Genomic DNA, 14,806 nt, shown 5'->3' with positions numbered 1-14,806 from the left:
GACAGATATTTTTGGATTGGAGAACTTCCAGCCTTGCAACTCATACCACAAAAGAAGCAGCCTACTTGGCCAGAAACCTAGGTCCTCCCTAATGCTACTGAATTACTCCTAGGTTATCAGTGCCTCATGGAATATGTGTCACCACTGCACCGTCAAGAAAGCTTAATTGCTATTTATAAAACATATAATTTGTGATTAAGATATTGGAAGATATTAGATTTCCATTTAAAAACTGCACTTAAATTGGTGTTAATTTAGCCATGTAATTTAGCTTGAGACCCAAATGGAAAGAAAGAGGCAAATACAAATTTAATAAAAATGGAAGTGCTCCACACAGACAATAGAGTATTTCTTCACAAGACCAAGGACTGAGAACTTTAAAATATATTATTTTCATAACAGCTGATAAAGTAATTTAATATGCAATTTCTACCAACAAAATTCCTATTTTCCAAAGAAAATAATATTTTTATGAAAGAAAGACTTGTCTTTTCCAGGAATGTTTGCAACATAGATTGATCTTTCACTATGTTAATGAAGTGATTTGATAACTTAAATGTAAAAATGTGTCCAAAGTATTCTTTATTGACCCACCTAAAGTTTCAAAAATCAGGTTTTGATGGACTATCCAAAAAACAAACTTGACATGAAAGAAGCCTTTGCATTCTTAATGCTTGCAAACCTGATCTATGTTTTTGCTTACCAGGAACCAAACTAGGTCAAGATCTGTGGGTGTGTGTGTATGTGTGTGTGTGTGTATATTCTCAAGAGTCCACTCAATGAATTTTTGAATGTGTATACACCCATGTAACCACAGCCCAGATCAGGATATATAATATGTCCAACTCCCAGGAATACTCCCTTGTGCCCCCTCCCAGTCCATTTTTCTCTCACAAGTTAATCACTGTCCTGTCAGGAGATTTTATTAGTAAAATTAAAAAGAAGTGGACTGTTGTCAGTAAAAGAAAGCTCTAGTTCAAAATTCCAGATATTTATGTCTTCTTTTCATTTACCTTAAAGAAACTGTGCATGTGTCTCTTTAGTAGTAGGAGCACTTCAGGAGATTGCTTGAGGTATATGTATTCTTAAAAGAAAAAACATCACATTCTCTATTTTGTTATCTCACCCTGAAAACAGGTAGAATTTTTGTTGTTGTTATTTCCTTCAACACACATTTATTCAGGAACCATTACATGCCAGCCATTGTTCTAGGCTCTGGGAACACAAGTCTCTGTTACAGACCAAAGATTCTGCTCTCCTGGAGCTTCCATTCTAGGTAGTAAAGTGATCTATAAATTTATAATGAGTACTCAAATAAATTTATAAGGAAATAAATAGGAATATTTCAAATGTGATCAGTTGTAGTAAACATATTAAGAGTGATGATAGAGGAACACCTGGGTGGCTCAGTAGGTTAAGCTTCCAACTCCAGCTTAGGTTGTGATTTCACAGTTCGTGAGTTCAAGCCTTGCATCCGGGTTCTGCACTGTCAGGATTAGGATTCTCTGTCTCCCCCTTTCTCTCTGTCCCTCCCTAACTCGTGCTTTCCCTCTCTCAAAATAACTAAAAACTTTAAAAATAAAAAAATAAAAAAAGAGTGATGATAGAGATGAACATTCTGGGGGCAACTTTCATTTCAAGGATAGTCTCCTTTCAGGACATAACATTTCAGCTAAAATGATTTCACTTAATGATGAAAAGGCATCAGCCATGCAAAGATCATACAAAAGGGGAAGATGGTTCTAGGCAGAGCACAAAGGGCTTAAGTGGGGAGCAATGCAGAAGGTTTGCAAAACAGAAAGATTGGGATCAAAGCTTGGGTCCCCCCCCAAAAAATAGAGGTTGTATCACAGTCTTATGTACAGGCAGTGTTTTGGAGGTGATTGAAAAGAGTAAGTAAAGGACTGGGGACAGAATGGGCAAGGGAAGGTCAATGGAAGGGAAGTTATCAAGTCACAGCTCTCAGTGACTCAGGACTCAATTCTGCAGGGACCTCCTGAAAAGCCTGCAGAAGGTCTGCAAGAAATATTCACCTACAGGGTGAAAGGTGGAACCATTGAGACCACCATTGTTTGAGATTGTCCCATGGGGCATTAACCTTGCTCTTTCAGACAGTATTTTCATGGGGGTAGAAAGGGTCTATGAGAAGTCCTCAGTCCAAGGCAAAAATGATTTATACTCTTCTCATGGTGAAAAGTAGAGTGTGTTTAGTATGAGTTCCCTGGGAACTGTACATTAGAGACACATCTGAAGTCAGTTGAGCCCAGGGATTTGACATACTACACTAAGGGCAGGTGAAGCAGGTGCATAGTGATTAGGTGGAAAGAGGTGAGTCAGAGAGGAAAGCAAGGACCAGATCACATCCAGCCCTATGGGTCCTTGTAAAAAAAAAAAATTAGATTTTATTCCAAATGTAGTAGGAGGCCATTGCTTTAAAAACTAAGGAGTAGTGTGACTGACTGGTGGCTGAATGAGCCCATTGAACAAAGAAAGGTGGACACTATGCCATGTATGATGTTTAGTCAGGATTCCTTTTACACTTTTCCTTGATCAACTGATAGGGAAAAAAATCACACTATTATGTAACTGAAATGTTGAATATATTTTGATATAAGATCTGAGACATCCTTGCATGATCTAGCTTCTGCCTAGTTCTTCAAATCCTCTCCCTTTTTCTGACCTCTAAGCATAATGGCTGCTTTTGGGTCCTGAGATGTGTCAGGCTTTCTCTCATATCCTGGCCTTCATACATGTTGTTCACTGTTTGAAACACTCTGCAATTTTCACCTAGCCCAATTCCTTATTTTTTGTATTTCAGTTTAATTACTAATTCCATGGAAAAGTCCCCTCTGCCTACCATCTAAAAGAATCCCCCTGTTGTCCTCTCCTGTAGTACCATGTGATATTCTTTCTCAGAACTTAATGTAATTTATAATTTTATACCCAATAGTTCAATTCCTATCTCCCCATTTAGATTGCAAATTCAATACAAAATGGGACTGTATCTGTTTTATTCACTCCAGTGTTACAGGGCCTAGCAGTACCTGGCATAGAGAAGTCCAGTAAATGTTTGTTGAAAATGAATGAATGATTCAAGGTAAAGGTGAACTAGCTCTAGTTCAGGCATGGCAAATGGCCCTTTGCCCCTCACGAAGGCCATGGAACACCTTCAAGGAACTTTAGTGCAAAACCAAACACAATGTGACATCACTGCTTTTGGCAAATGGTGTATCTGTGAAAAATATCTGTATGAAGCTGTTTATTGGAGACTTGAGTGACACCTTCTGTAATAAAACAAGGAATCCCTTAAGCAGTCTGTTTTATGCATTATCATATACCTTTATACCTAAGGAGTCACTAACAATACTTTTGATAATAAGTGACTCCTGAATAACTTCCAGATTAGCAAGTTCTCTTTTGTTCTTTTTTAGAACAAGATAACTTGATTTTTGATATGAGAGGTTGAAAGTAGCTGCAGAATTTTTCAATTCAAAGGTCTAGTGCATCTCTTCTTTCTAGTGTGAAAGTCTAAATCCACTTCAGAGAAGTGCTGGCATAGGATTAAAATAAATTGTGTCCTGTCTTTAAAAATTCTATAGAATAATCGACCTTCCTAAATCCCAAGGATAGCAATAGCTTCCTACATAAGATTAAAGTAGCAAACAACTCTTTGTCCCTTGACCTGCATTTTTGGTGCCGATTTTATTTTAATTAGATTTAAAACAACTAAGATAAATCAAGATTTTTCTACCCCATTTTACAGGTTAGCATAAATAAAACTTATGTCAAAAATTCAACTCTATTATATAATATCTCCTCCATACTGTCTAGTATTTTGTATATATGTACCATGGAGGGGGAAGAAGAGAGATTAACTTTAAATGAAATGAGTTAAGAAATGAATTCAAGTTATTATTTAATAATTCTAAGAAATAGGTATTTAAACTTGTGTCCATTCAAATACAATTTTAAGTTGCATAGAAAATTTTAATTCAGTTTGAACTGATTGGAGAGTTTGCAACAACTGATAACTCATAATGTTAATTACCAGGAAATAAAACTTTTTTTTTTTTTACCAGGAAACAGTTTGAACCCATAAAACAAAACTTCAAATGATTCTTGCTAAAAAAATTTAAAGTTGCTTCTGGCATTCAGAGATCTGTTCTGTGCTATAGCCTGTCTCAGAAGAAGGTTTTCTGAACCCAATAGGTAATCCCTTTCCAAACCAGTTCTATTTCTGTGCTATGGTGAGCCTAGCGGTTTTGGATTTGTTGAGTGAAGCAATTTAGGAATTGCTTCCTGCAGATGGAGATGCATTTTATGGTGAATCATTGGAGCTTTAAAAATAACAAACTGCTGGAAAAGAGGCTTAAAATGATCCCCCAAATAGTGAAATCTTATCTAGCCCATCTGATAGAGCAATTGAGGGTAAAGAAACTAATTGAAACTATAGAAACAGCAGGAAAAGTTGACTGTTACTTTTTTTTTTATCCATTTAATGTAAAAGAAAATTGCCACATCTAATAGAGTGTCAAAATAATGTTAACTAGGTATAAATGCCTTTTAAAACTGTCCTTTACCATCCATAAGGTCACTGAACTGAGAAGCTTGCCTCCAGCCGAAACACCTTTTGATGAAGGCTGGCCATTGTACATGGTTTTCAAAGAAATAGCACAGTCCATTTTAACATCATGTCAACCGATTCCAAGAGATTTAGTCTTTTCCAGTGCAAAGAAGTTGAAAACTTAAACTTTTAATTGAAAAAGCCTGAAGCCACTTTCAACCTCTTGTATTTAAAACTCAAATTATCCCTTTCAGGATTAAAGAAAAAAAGAAGCCCACATATCAAAGGTAACAAAGCAGTGATTTATTATCAGTAGTTCTTTTTTCAGGAAAGCTGTTTTCAGTTCCCTGAGCTTTGTATCTCAGTTGTATCAACTTAACAGAAAATATTCTTCTGAGGTCACGCCTAAATATGTGTAAATTTGAACTCTAATGAAATGCGTTTTTAAGTAATACAGCAGTTAAAATAAAATAATTGCCTTTCCACTTCAGAATTAGTTTTAGGTGAGAATTCTTTATATTTAATTAGTACATTCAGCATAACAATAGACTAAGGGGAAAATATTATGACCCTAAACAGAGACCCCAGTTTGGGATAGTCCCTGTTTACTCCTGTTGCCCTGACACCCTTTCCAGTTTAACACTCATCAAAGATGTTTCATTTTATAAAATGCATCATCATCATCATCACGAGCACTTGCATGAAAATGAGCTGGGATGCTGTCTGTCCAGTGAGCTCTCTATCTCATAGACTTGGCTTCTCAGCCGTCCCCACGAAGCTAACCAAGTTGTCCTCAGGAAGAATAGCTATGTCATGTATGGTAATTGTATTCATAAAGGAATATTCATTTAAGCTTAGAACTCTGCCATACCATGTTTCCACACACATGAGTATCTTTCCAAGTAGTGATAACAAAAGGTATAATAGATAAAGACTTCTAGTGCAATCTTTCTTATTTTATTTATATGGTAAGTGGCTGGTCCAAATTATTTGGTCAAAAACCAAATTATTTTTTACAAACATAACTTATTTTGATACTACCTAACATATTCACTAGGATACCCATGGATGTTTCAAATAATACATGTGTAAAAATTACCTCATTATATTCTCCTCCTTCTTTCCAGATTTGTATTCTTTAGTTCTAAGAATGGCAGTTGTCCAAACCAGAAATCAGTCATCAAGTTAAATACATATTTTTCCTCTAACCATCTAGTAGATAATTTCTCTCCATGCCCACTTTGACTTTGACTTTATCTACATTGACTTTATCTACACTTCTGCTTGGATTTGTTTTAATAATCTCCTCCCAACTGGCTTCTCTGCATATAATTCAGAGTCCAATAAGGAGACAGAAACCACACAGTAATTTAAGAATATTTAATATGAAGAATTATTAACTAGTAACAGAGGATTAACTCCTAAATGATAGAGTACATTAGAAGTTTAGGTATAGCAAATGTAGCAAGTAAGTCCTACCTTTAGGGCTGGGGAAGAATAATCAAAGAAGGAACACATTTGGAAGACACACACCAGCTAGTATTTAGACCCCTTTGGAGAGCAGGTGGTCATTGGATATAGAAAAGTCCACTGAGGTGCCACAGGCCAGGACTGGGAAAGAGGAATCTATCCAATGAGGGGCTGAAGAAACTTGCTGTGCAGCCACCTGCTGGGTTATTGCTGAAACTCACTGGGATGCCCTCCCCTGGGATGCTAGGAACTTCACTAAGAAACCACCCACAGGGCTGCTGCTAAACTTACCAGAATTATGCTCACTGGGGACCTATGAAACTCTATTACAAGCCACCCACTAGAGAGCCAGCAGAACTTTCTGGAAAGCCACACTTGGGAGTACTGCTGACCTTGCTAAGAATCCACTCACTGGGACACCTGAGTTTTGCAGGAAAGTCAGCTGGAACATAGGCTTAGTGGGAATTCACCTGAGGAGGTGCTGCTGAAACTTGCTGGGGTGAGCACCACTGGGTTTCCTGCACATGCCTCCAACAGGTGTTAAAAAAAAAAAAGGAGGAAAAGGCATCATCTACGCTAGGAAGAGAAACCCCTTTTCTCAGTGTCACTCCAGTACATTTTCCACACCATAGCCCTAGAATGATAAATCTAAAACACAGTATGACTATTTCTTTGCCTAAAACTCCTTCAACGGGGTAAAAAGAAAGAAGGATGGAAAAATGAGTGCAAAATGAGTGGGAAGTCAAGGCTTGATGTTGCTGACTGCAACTTTATCTGTAGAATGTGAAATAAAGTCATCTCATGTGAGTGTGGGACACAGGGTTTAGAGATTAGGAAAGATCTAAACAATCAGTTTGTAGAAGGAAAGGAGTCAAAGCCAAAATTAATGCAAACCTTCTGCCAAATGAATTGTGAATGTTATCTGGACTAACATAAATGGGTAAGATATGCTACAGGGAGGAAGCCACATGACTTGAAGGTCTACATTGGGTTTGGGACTGAGGAAATAATCTCTTGTATAATGGGTAAATGTTGAGTGGCAAATTTTATATTGTTCCCTATAATTGTATAGCAAACCTTATATCTGGACCTCAGAACTATAAGCTAAATATACCATGTGGTTCAAGGGGTGGGCATTAAACATCTTTTTAGTCAATAGTCTCTGATCTGTATTATTCAGAACATTGACTCAGTATAAGGAGGTTTGGGACAGTTCCACATGTTCCCTCTTTGTGCTAAGTGGCAGACCCAAACTGTAGTGTGAGAGCAAACCTGACAAATCAACATATTTAGAGGCAAGTCCTCTAAATTTCTTGCTTTTCCCCCACCAAAATTAGAGTATGAAGACCTGATGAAGGGCACCTGGGTGGCTCAGTGGGTTAAGCATCTGACTCTTGGTTTCAGCTCAGGTCATGATCTCACAGTTTTGTGAGTTCCAGCCCCACAATGGGCTGTGTGCTGACAGTGCAGAGCCTGCATTGGATTCTCTCTCTCTCTCTCTCTCCCTCTCTCTTCCCCTCCACCACTCGTGCTATCTCTCTCTTTCAAAAAAATAAATAAAATAAATAACCTTAAAAAAAAAGACTTGATGAAAGGGAGGACCTGGAATAAGTGAGAAATTAAGATAAATTAAATTTCTTGGTGCAAATTGAGTGTAGGAATATAGTAACATTCATAAAGAATGTTTTAGTGTTTATAAATGTGTATCTTTACTATTCCTTATGTGTGTGCAGAATAAATCCCTCCCCCAGCAATTTTGTAGATATTTCTTAATATCAGAAAAGAACAATCATCAACACTGTATGCGCTGTTTCCACCTCCCTGGCAACAGTTGAATTCACCATGGAAACAGTTGAGTAGAAATTGTATGTATGTGAACATTAGTGAGGTCAAGGGAATGGATGAAACAGCACTTTGTTGGCTTAAATATTTTAAAATTTTTGTTTCTTTTTAGGAGGTGTTAAAACTGCATTTTAAAAGCTTATACCAACTCTTCTAGTCTTAAATAGCCTCCAAATAGGCACATTATCGTCACAGGAAATTATCTGAGAACTCCAGAGCTTCATAAGCACTGCATTTACTGATTCTGTTATGTTAAATCCTACCCAAATTGCCCTTACAGTGCAGGGGAGTGGAGACTGGCTAATTTTGCAATGAACACGAAATACGAAAATCTATTATAAAATTGTTGCTTGGTCGCAAAGTCTAATCTTAAAACCCTGAGATTTGTTTTTAATTGGGGGAGGTAATTTTAAACGTTGAAATGCTACAATAATTCAACAATTATTAATGCATCCTTTTATTTTTATTTTATTTTTAATGTTTATTTATTTTTGAGAGAGACAGAGTGTGAGGAAGGGAGGGGCAGAGAGATAGGGAGACACAAATTCTGAAGCAGGCTCCAGGCTCTGAGCATCAGCACAGATCCCGATGCGGGGCTCAAACTCACCAACCGTGAGATCATGACTTGAGCTGAAGTCAAATGCTCATCCAACTTAGCCACCCGGGCATTCCCCGATGCATCCTTTTATTTTCTCACCCATTGGCACCCTCTACCTCATGCTTTTTTCCCAACCCGCTTCTCTTTGTGCCAGATTTGTTTCTCTTGCTCTTATCCCACCATTGACTGATTCAGATTCAATTAATTGTGTGTTTCATCCATGCCCACCTCCTTTCTGTAACATGTAATGAGCAGCTCATCATTGCCAAGTACTGTGCAAGGCACATTCTCATGCATATCCCATTTAAATTATTTAGATTATGGCCACTTTTGCCATGTTAGCTCCCTGTCTGGGGTTTAATATTTTCTGAGGTTCCTCCCTTGGAAGCAAAGCTTTAACTCCATTTCAGAAGGACTAGTGGTTCCCACGGTAAAAGAAATGGAAAAGATATCTCTTCCTGGGAAGGAAATTTCTGATCATCCTTCTCCACCAATGAAGAACATTTTACAAAGTGAACCATGGCGTTAAGAGAGAGAAGGAAGGGTAGGGGAAGAGAGATTATAACATAAATTCAATCTCCCTTCACAAAATATCCACAGGATTGAATTGGACAGATCCTAGAACATGAGGAGACAAAAATATTTTATATTGTTGTGAATTACCCTTATTTTGTGTATTATCTCTTTACATGTGATTCTATAACTTTTATTATTGCTCATATCCTTTTTCAACTTCTTTGTTTCTACCCTTAATAAAATCTTTTTAATCAAAGATAAAAGCCCCTAAAGCTGAAGGACATTTTCCCTGAGCTCTCCATCTGAGGGTATATTATATAGACTATGTTTCTTTAAGTTCACTTTCTAGGCCGCCTTAAGATAATTTTGGCTTTGCATTTTTTTTCTATTATTTTCACATTTGGCTACTTTCAAAAAGAAAAAATGAAAAATGTCAAATATGATGGCGTGCCTTACCTCAAGAAATAACATCGTTGTAGGCACCTCTGTCCTAGAGGCAAACTATCTGTGGATGTTGCAACACAGATTCTCCACACAGAGCTGACAACTCATTTGAAAGGAGTTCAACAGTGTTAACAAGACTGGGGGTTGGGCCAGGGGGTTCATGGGTATTGCTTCATAATCAGCAGACTCATTGTGGTGCCAGAAATTCATGAAAAAGGAAGGAAAGTTCCATTCGAACCACAGCTACTTGGGATCTCATTTGCATTCTTAAGCCGGTGCTGTGGTGCTATAAATAGAAGAGCCTATACATAGAGATGGGTTATTTCTGTCAATAGTGATTTTATTTTTTAGAAGCATCTAGAGACATTATTCATAAGGACTCATTTCTGTTCACTTTCCTGCAGAGAATTTCCCTCTCTTGACACTGTGGGTGGTCAACTTTGAAATCTACTAATGATCCATTAGATACAAAGAATGCAGGAAGAGATATTTATTTTTTTAAGTTAATACATGCAGGAGTCCTTTTAGTTGTAGAAAATTTTCAGGCATCTGGCTGTTATGTAAATAGGGGCATCCTTTTCAAGCCAGCATCTTTTGATTTTTTTAATCAGCTGAATTTTCTAAAGATAATTTTTAATACCCATAGAAACTTAACGACAGTCATTTGATATGCTAACCATATTGTGACTTGTAATTGAGTATGCTATAATAGTTACAGTGCCAAAATATACAGATGTTTGCATACACTTAGGTAGTATTTTTTTAACTAAGCTTTAAAATGACTGACTGAATGTTTTCCTACTTCGTGTTGTTGTTAAGTGTAATATACATGCATATATATGCATATAATATACATACATAATATACATACATAAAGTAGACCCTGTATGGCACTAGTAAAATAAAAACCCTCTAATCGTTGTACTTTAGTGGATAAATATTGTATTTTCAGATATATGTTAGTCAAAAGCTAAAATGTAGCCCCAAAAGAGAAAATTACAATGTCCTGGCATCCTGCTAAAGACCCAGTAGTAACTAATGCCCATCAAGCTTTTACTTTGGTGAGAAAATTTGTCTCAAGGGAGCTGACTTTTGCAGGAAGTAAGCTATGCAGGATCACATGATGACATTTTTAAAACACAGAATCACGGGCATCACTCTACATCTCCTAAATCAAAATCTCAGAAGCAAGGGCAGCACAGGAATCTGCATTTTAAAAGCCATGGGGAGATTCACTGGTAACATTCTGTGGTACCAGTCCACAGAGCAGCTTTTAGAAGCTATTGACATTTGAATCCACATATTACAGAGCTAAGGCCTTAAAATCCTTGCTCACTGCCTAAATTCCCTTTTCACATACCTGTGCTGTGTTTTACAAAGATTAGTTTGTGCACTTATGCTATCTTCCCAAACAAGAGCAGAGCAAGTCTTATTTATTCCATGGTACCTGGCTCTTTCCATGACATAGGTGCCCAGCAAATATTGGTTGACAGGAATTGGGATTACATTTGGTGTTATGGTTTACAGGTAAGAACTTCACTCAGAGGAAGACTTGCAAAAACAGTTTTCTATGTAGTTCACAGGTCTGTGAAGGGTAAGATTTTTAGAACTTTTTCAAATTAAAAAAGTGTATTACATGTAAATATATTCTCCCATATCTAATTATACAGGGTCCAATAAGTTCACAGGAAGTTACAACATTTAAAGTAAACGGGGTCAAGGAGGGTGACATTGTTTTAATCACTGGTTCCAAACATGGAAGGTTACCTGAGGTCCTTCAGGCTTAGGACACTTACTTTCTTGGTCAGCATTGCCAATTGCTTCAGGGTGTGGCGAAGTATCCTTTGAGTTAAGTTAACAGCAAACACATTTGACTTGCTAGTTTTTGAAGAAGTTGGGATTTAGTAATGGAATCTTTGGCAAGATCTGACTAGGAGAAGCCTTTGGGTCCAGGTGTAATGCAGCTGATAGCAAAAATAGATTTTATTAAAACTATTGGTGAAATATCTGGCACTCCAGGAACTATTTTTGAACTTGAAGGTGCAATTTGAAGTGAAATGTATGGAGGCATCATCATCTCAGTTGGTTAAAGCTAACTCTTTCTAATGAATACCAAGATGGACAAGAGGGCTCTGGACACTTGCTCATGGTTAGCGAGATAAGGTGGTCTTCCCCTTCCGCAGAGCGTTTTCTATAGAATTTCCATTTCTCTCTCTGCTCTGTCTGCCTGCTGATGTACAGATGCACACAGTTAGTCATCTCCACATGAATTTATAACAACCAACTTCTTCCAACACCTGATGAAAGCAAAAAGGAAATGAGGCTTGATTGATCAATAGGACATGATTAAAATTAGTGCTTTCCTCGGTTTTTAACAGAAAAGTGTCTTTCCCACATTTCAAATCTGGTTAGGTCTATATGATTAAAGCACTTATATCAATCAATATTTAGATTCGTTTGACTTCATATATGTGGCCTTCTCCTTTACTATAAAAAGACTAATTTGTTTTTTCCAGAATGCAGCTTTCAAGAGTTTTGCACTCCAAGACTTTATCCCAGAATACAGATGCTTTATACTAAGCTTTCAATTCCAGGTTAGGTGAGTGGAGGTGAAATTACATGAGATTTATCCATGGCCGCAAAAACGTTAAGTTCCTAACTAACACTTTAAGTCACACCAGAAGGTGTGACTTTCCCCAGTGCTTTCACTGTACCTTCCAGGTTGTCTGGCTATGCTTTTACCACTATTCTCGGGTGAGAAGGAGGACCATTGGCTCAAGCGTCCTCAAAATTTTATTTTGTAATACAGCCCCAAAATAGAAGAGTTTTTTAGGGTGCTTTATAACCATCTTAGCGGCATTGATCCTTAATTTTGGACCATTTCTGAAAACCTGAGATTCTGTATTTGTCCACTCTATGTAAAATACTATGCAAGTTGCCATGAAAGTTATTGTGAAAAATAAGCATACTAACCCAATCAAAGGAGGGACGCAGAGACTTGGAGCACAGTGAAGGGAGGCTTTAATCAACGCTCTTGCCAGAGCAGGTGTCTGATGGACAGGCATACTTGAGGCAGTTACAGCAGGCAATTTATCTCCAAGCATGCAAGTCCCTCCCCTGATTCCTCATTGGCTGAGTCCTACAGAGATTACAGCCTTACCCTGAAGTTGCCTAAGCCCATGTAAGGGAAAAAGTAGTCTGATTGGAACAAATGTACATTACCTGAATTGCCACAGAGACTTCAGTTTTTTGGCCCATGCTCATTACAAAGCCCATGAAATGGAGAGGAGGAAGAAGAACCAGGAAGTGAAGTGTCTCAGGTTTTGGGACTCCATTGTGGGGGGAAGGAGGTCGCACATATTTCCAATAGGTTCTAAACCTATTGTTAACTATACAGCACAGCTTGTATTTGGTATTTCTGAAAATGAGTCATCTCACTTATTTCTCATGGTTATAAAATGAGTAAATTATTCATCACCCGTGTTTGGCCCCTTAAGAGTCGAGAGAGCCTCTGAGGGTCTCAAGACCTCACCCGCCAAAGCTAGATTTACCTGTTATCTGATACATAAGTTCTTTCCATAGTGTTTTATCCCATTTCCCCAGTCCCTTACATTGGCACTACCAGGCATGAGCTCTCTATTCTCAGCCAGGCTCTCCCTTCTGAATGGGCAGGTGCCACAAGCAGCTACATGGCAACCTCAGCAGTAAACGCCAGTCAGCTGTTTTGGCCCTGTGTTCACCCTGCACTCAATTGGTAGCATTGACACCAAGAGTGGGAGTCTGCCTTCCGCGTCAGTATAGACTAGGAATAGGGGAGGAGTGAATCTGCATAGGCAAGCTGGGGCTACCTTTACTGTTGATGTTTTTGTAATGTTTATTTATCTTTGAGAAACAGACACAGAGCACGAGCAGGGAAGAGGCAGAGAGACAGGTAGACACAGAATCTGAAGCAGGCTCCAGGGTCTGAGCTGTCAGCACCAAGCCTGCATCTCAAACCCACGAACCTTGATATCATGACCTAAGCCGAAGTCTGAGGCTCAACTGACTGAGCCACCCAGGCACCCCGAGCTACCTTTACTTTAAAAGGGGGAAAAAGGGGCACCTGGATGGCTCAGTTGGTTAAGCATCCAACTCTTGATTTTGGCTCAGGTCATGATCTCTAAGAGCACAAAGCCTTCTTGGGATCCTCTCTTTCCCTCTCTCTCTGGCCCTTTCCCAACCTCTCTCAAAAACAAAGGTTGGCAGGTGGAGGAAATAGATGCAGGGAAGGCAGAAGCACCAGATTCCTGGTCACCATCCCCTCTGGAGAAGGCATGCAGGTGGATGAGCACAGTTTTCAGCTCTGGTTTCACAGGCACCCTCAGCCTGGGGCCCTGGGAGTTGTTTAGTCATTATGCTCCCCACTGTGCCTTTCTTTGTGAGCTACCTCAAGGGTGGCTGTTGGAGGACTTCTCCTCAGTGGAGGAAGCTTATCACCAGCTTGAAATTCTCCTCAGGTTGCATCTAAGACGTTTTCTTCTAATAGACATTTGAAGCACTTTACTAAGGCAGCGCCACACATATTTAATGAAGTCCTAAAAAGGCACCTAGTGCGCAGTAAAAGGTGAGGTAAATCAAAAATAAAAATAGATGGCTTAAAATAGAATTCATGGCCTCAGGCAAACTATAAAGCTGCTAATCTGCTTTCAATGCGAAGTGCACAGCTACAAATACTTAACAGTTGAAAAACACTGAGAAAGGGAGAAGACAAGGTGCAGCTTTTATTTTATGTGTGTGTGTGTGTGTGTGTGTGTGTGTGTGCGCGCGCACGTGCGCGCACGCATGCGTGCGAATGCACGCGCGAATCCACCTGTGTGTAAAGGATCATTGTTTTCTGATTGGTTTTATAATTCCTTTTCCCTTTTCAGTGACAGTGAAAACTGGTTTTGTGAGTGTCCAAGGCTGTACTCAGGCAGGATGTGCCAGTTTGCAACCTGTGAAAACAGTCCATGTGGAAACGGTGCCACCTGTGTTCCTAAATCCAGGACAGATTCCCTTTGCCTCTGCCCTTATGGGAGGTCTGGGCTCCTCTGCACGGAAGGTAAGAGTATTTGATTATTAAGCATTGAGCACCGCAAAAGGAGATGAGGAGCATAGAAGTCACTCACAGAAATCAAGGACAGCACCTGACTGATCAAATATGTCTAATCGTTTCCTTGGTTCTTTCCAAGTCAATCGAGACAAGACCTGTTAATGAGACTAATCCCTGAGCATGTATTTCTCACAGCCATCGTGTAATTACAAAGGAGGTAATGAGTTTACCCTGAGGTTAGTCTATGGAAAATCTCTGTAGTATAAAATCTCAAAGTCATTCTAATGCTCAGAGTAACAAG

At 38.7% G+C, this 14,806-nt stretch overlaps 1 protein-coding gene across 1 annotated transcript in view; it reads left to right on the top strand.

Annotated features, from left to right (window-relative positions):
- The window catches only part of EYS (eyes shut homolog), a 1,764,056-nt gene that overhangs the window by 1,616,144 nt on the left and 133,106 nt on the right, over window positions 1-14,806 (top strand). The window contains 1 exon segment of the mRNA XM_042986616.1: window positions 14,342-14,514. Within this exon segment, the coding sequence (XP_042842550.1) occupies window positions 14,342-14,514 (173 nt within the window).

Source organism: Panthera tigris, chromosome B2 (assembly GCF_018350195.1).
Source record: "Panthera tigris isolate Pti1 chromosome B2, P.tigris_Pti1_mat1.1, whole genome shotgun sequence".
Classification (NCBI taxonomy): Eukaryota; Metazoa; Chordata; class Mammalia; order Carnivora; family Felidae; genus Panthera; species Panthera tigris.
The sequence above is the reverse complement of the archived record's forward strand: the minus strand, read 5'-3'. Positions and strand labels throughout refer to the sequence as shown.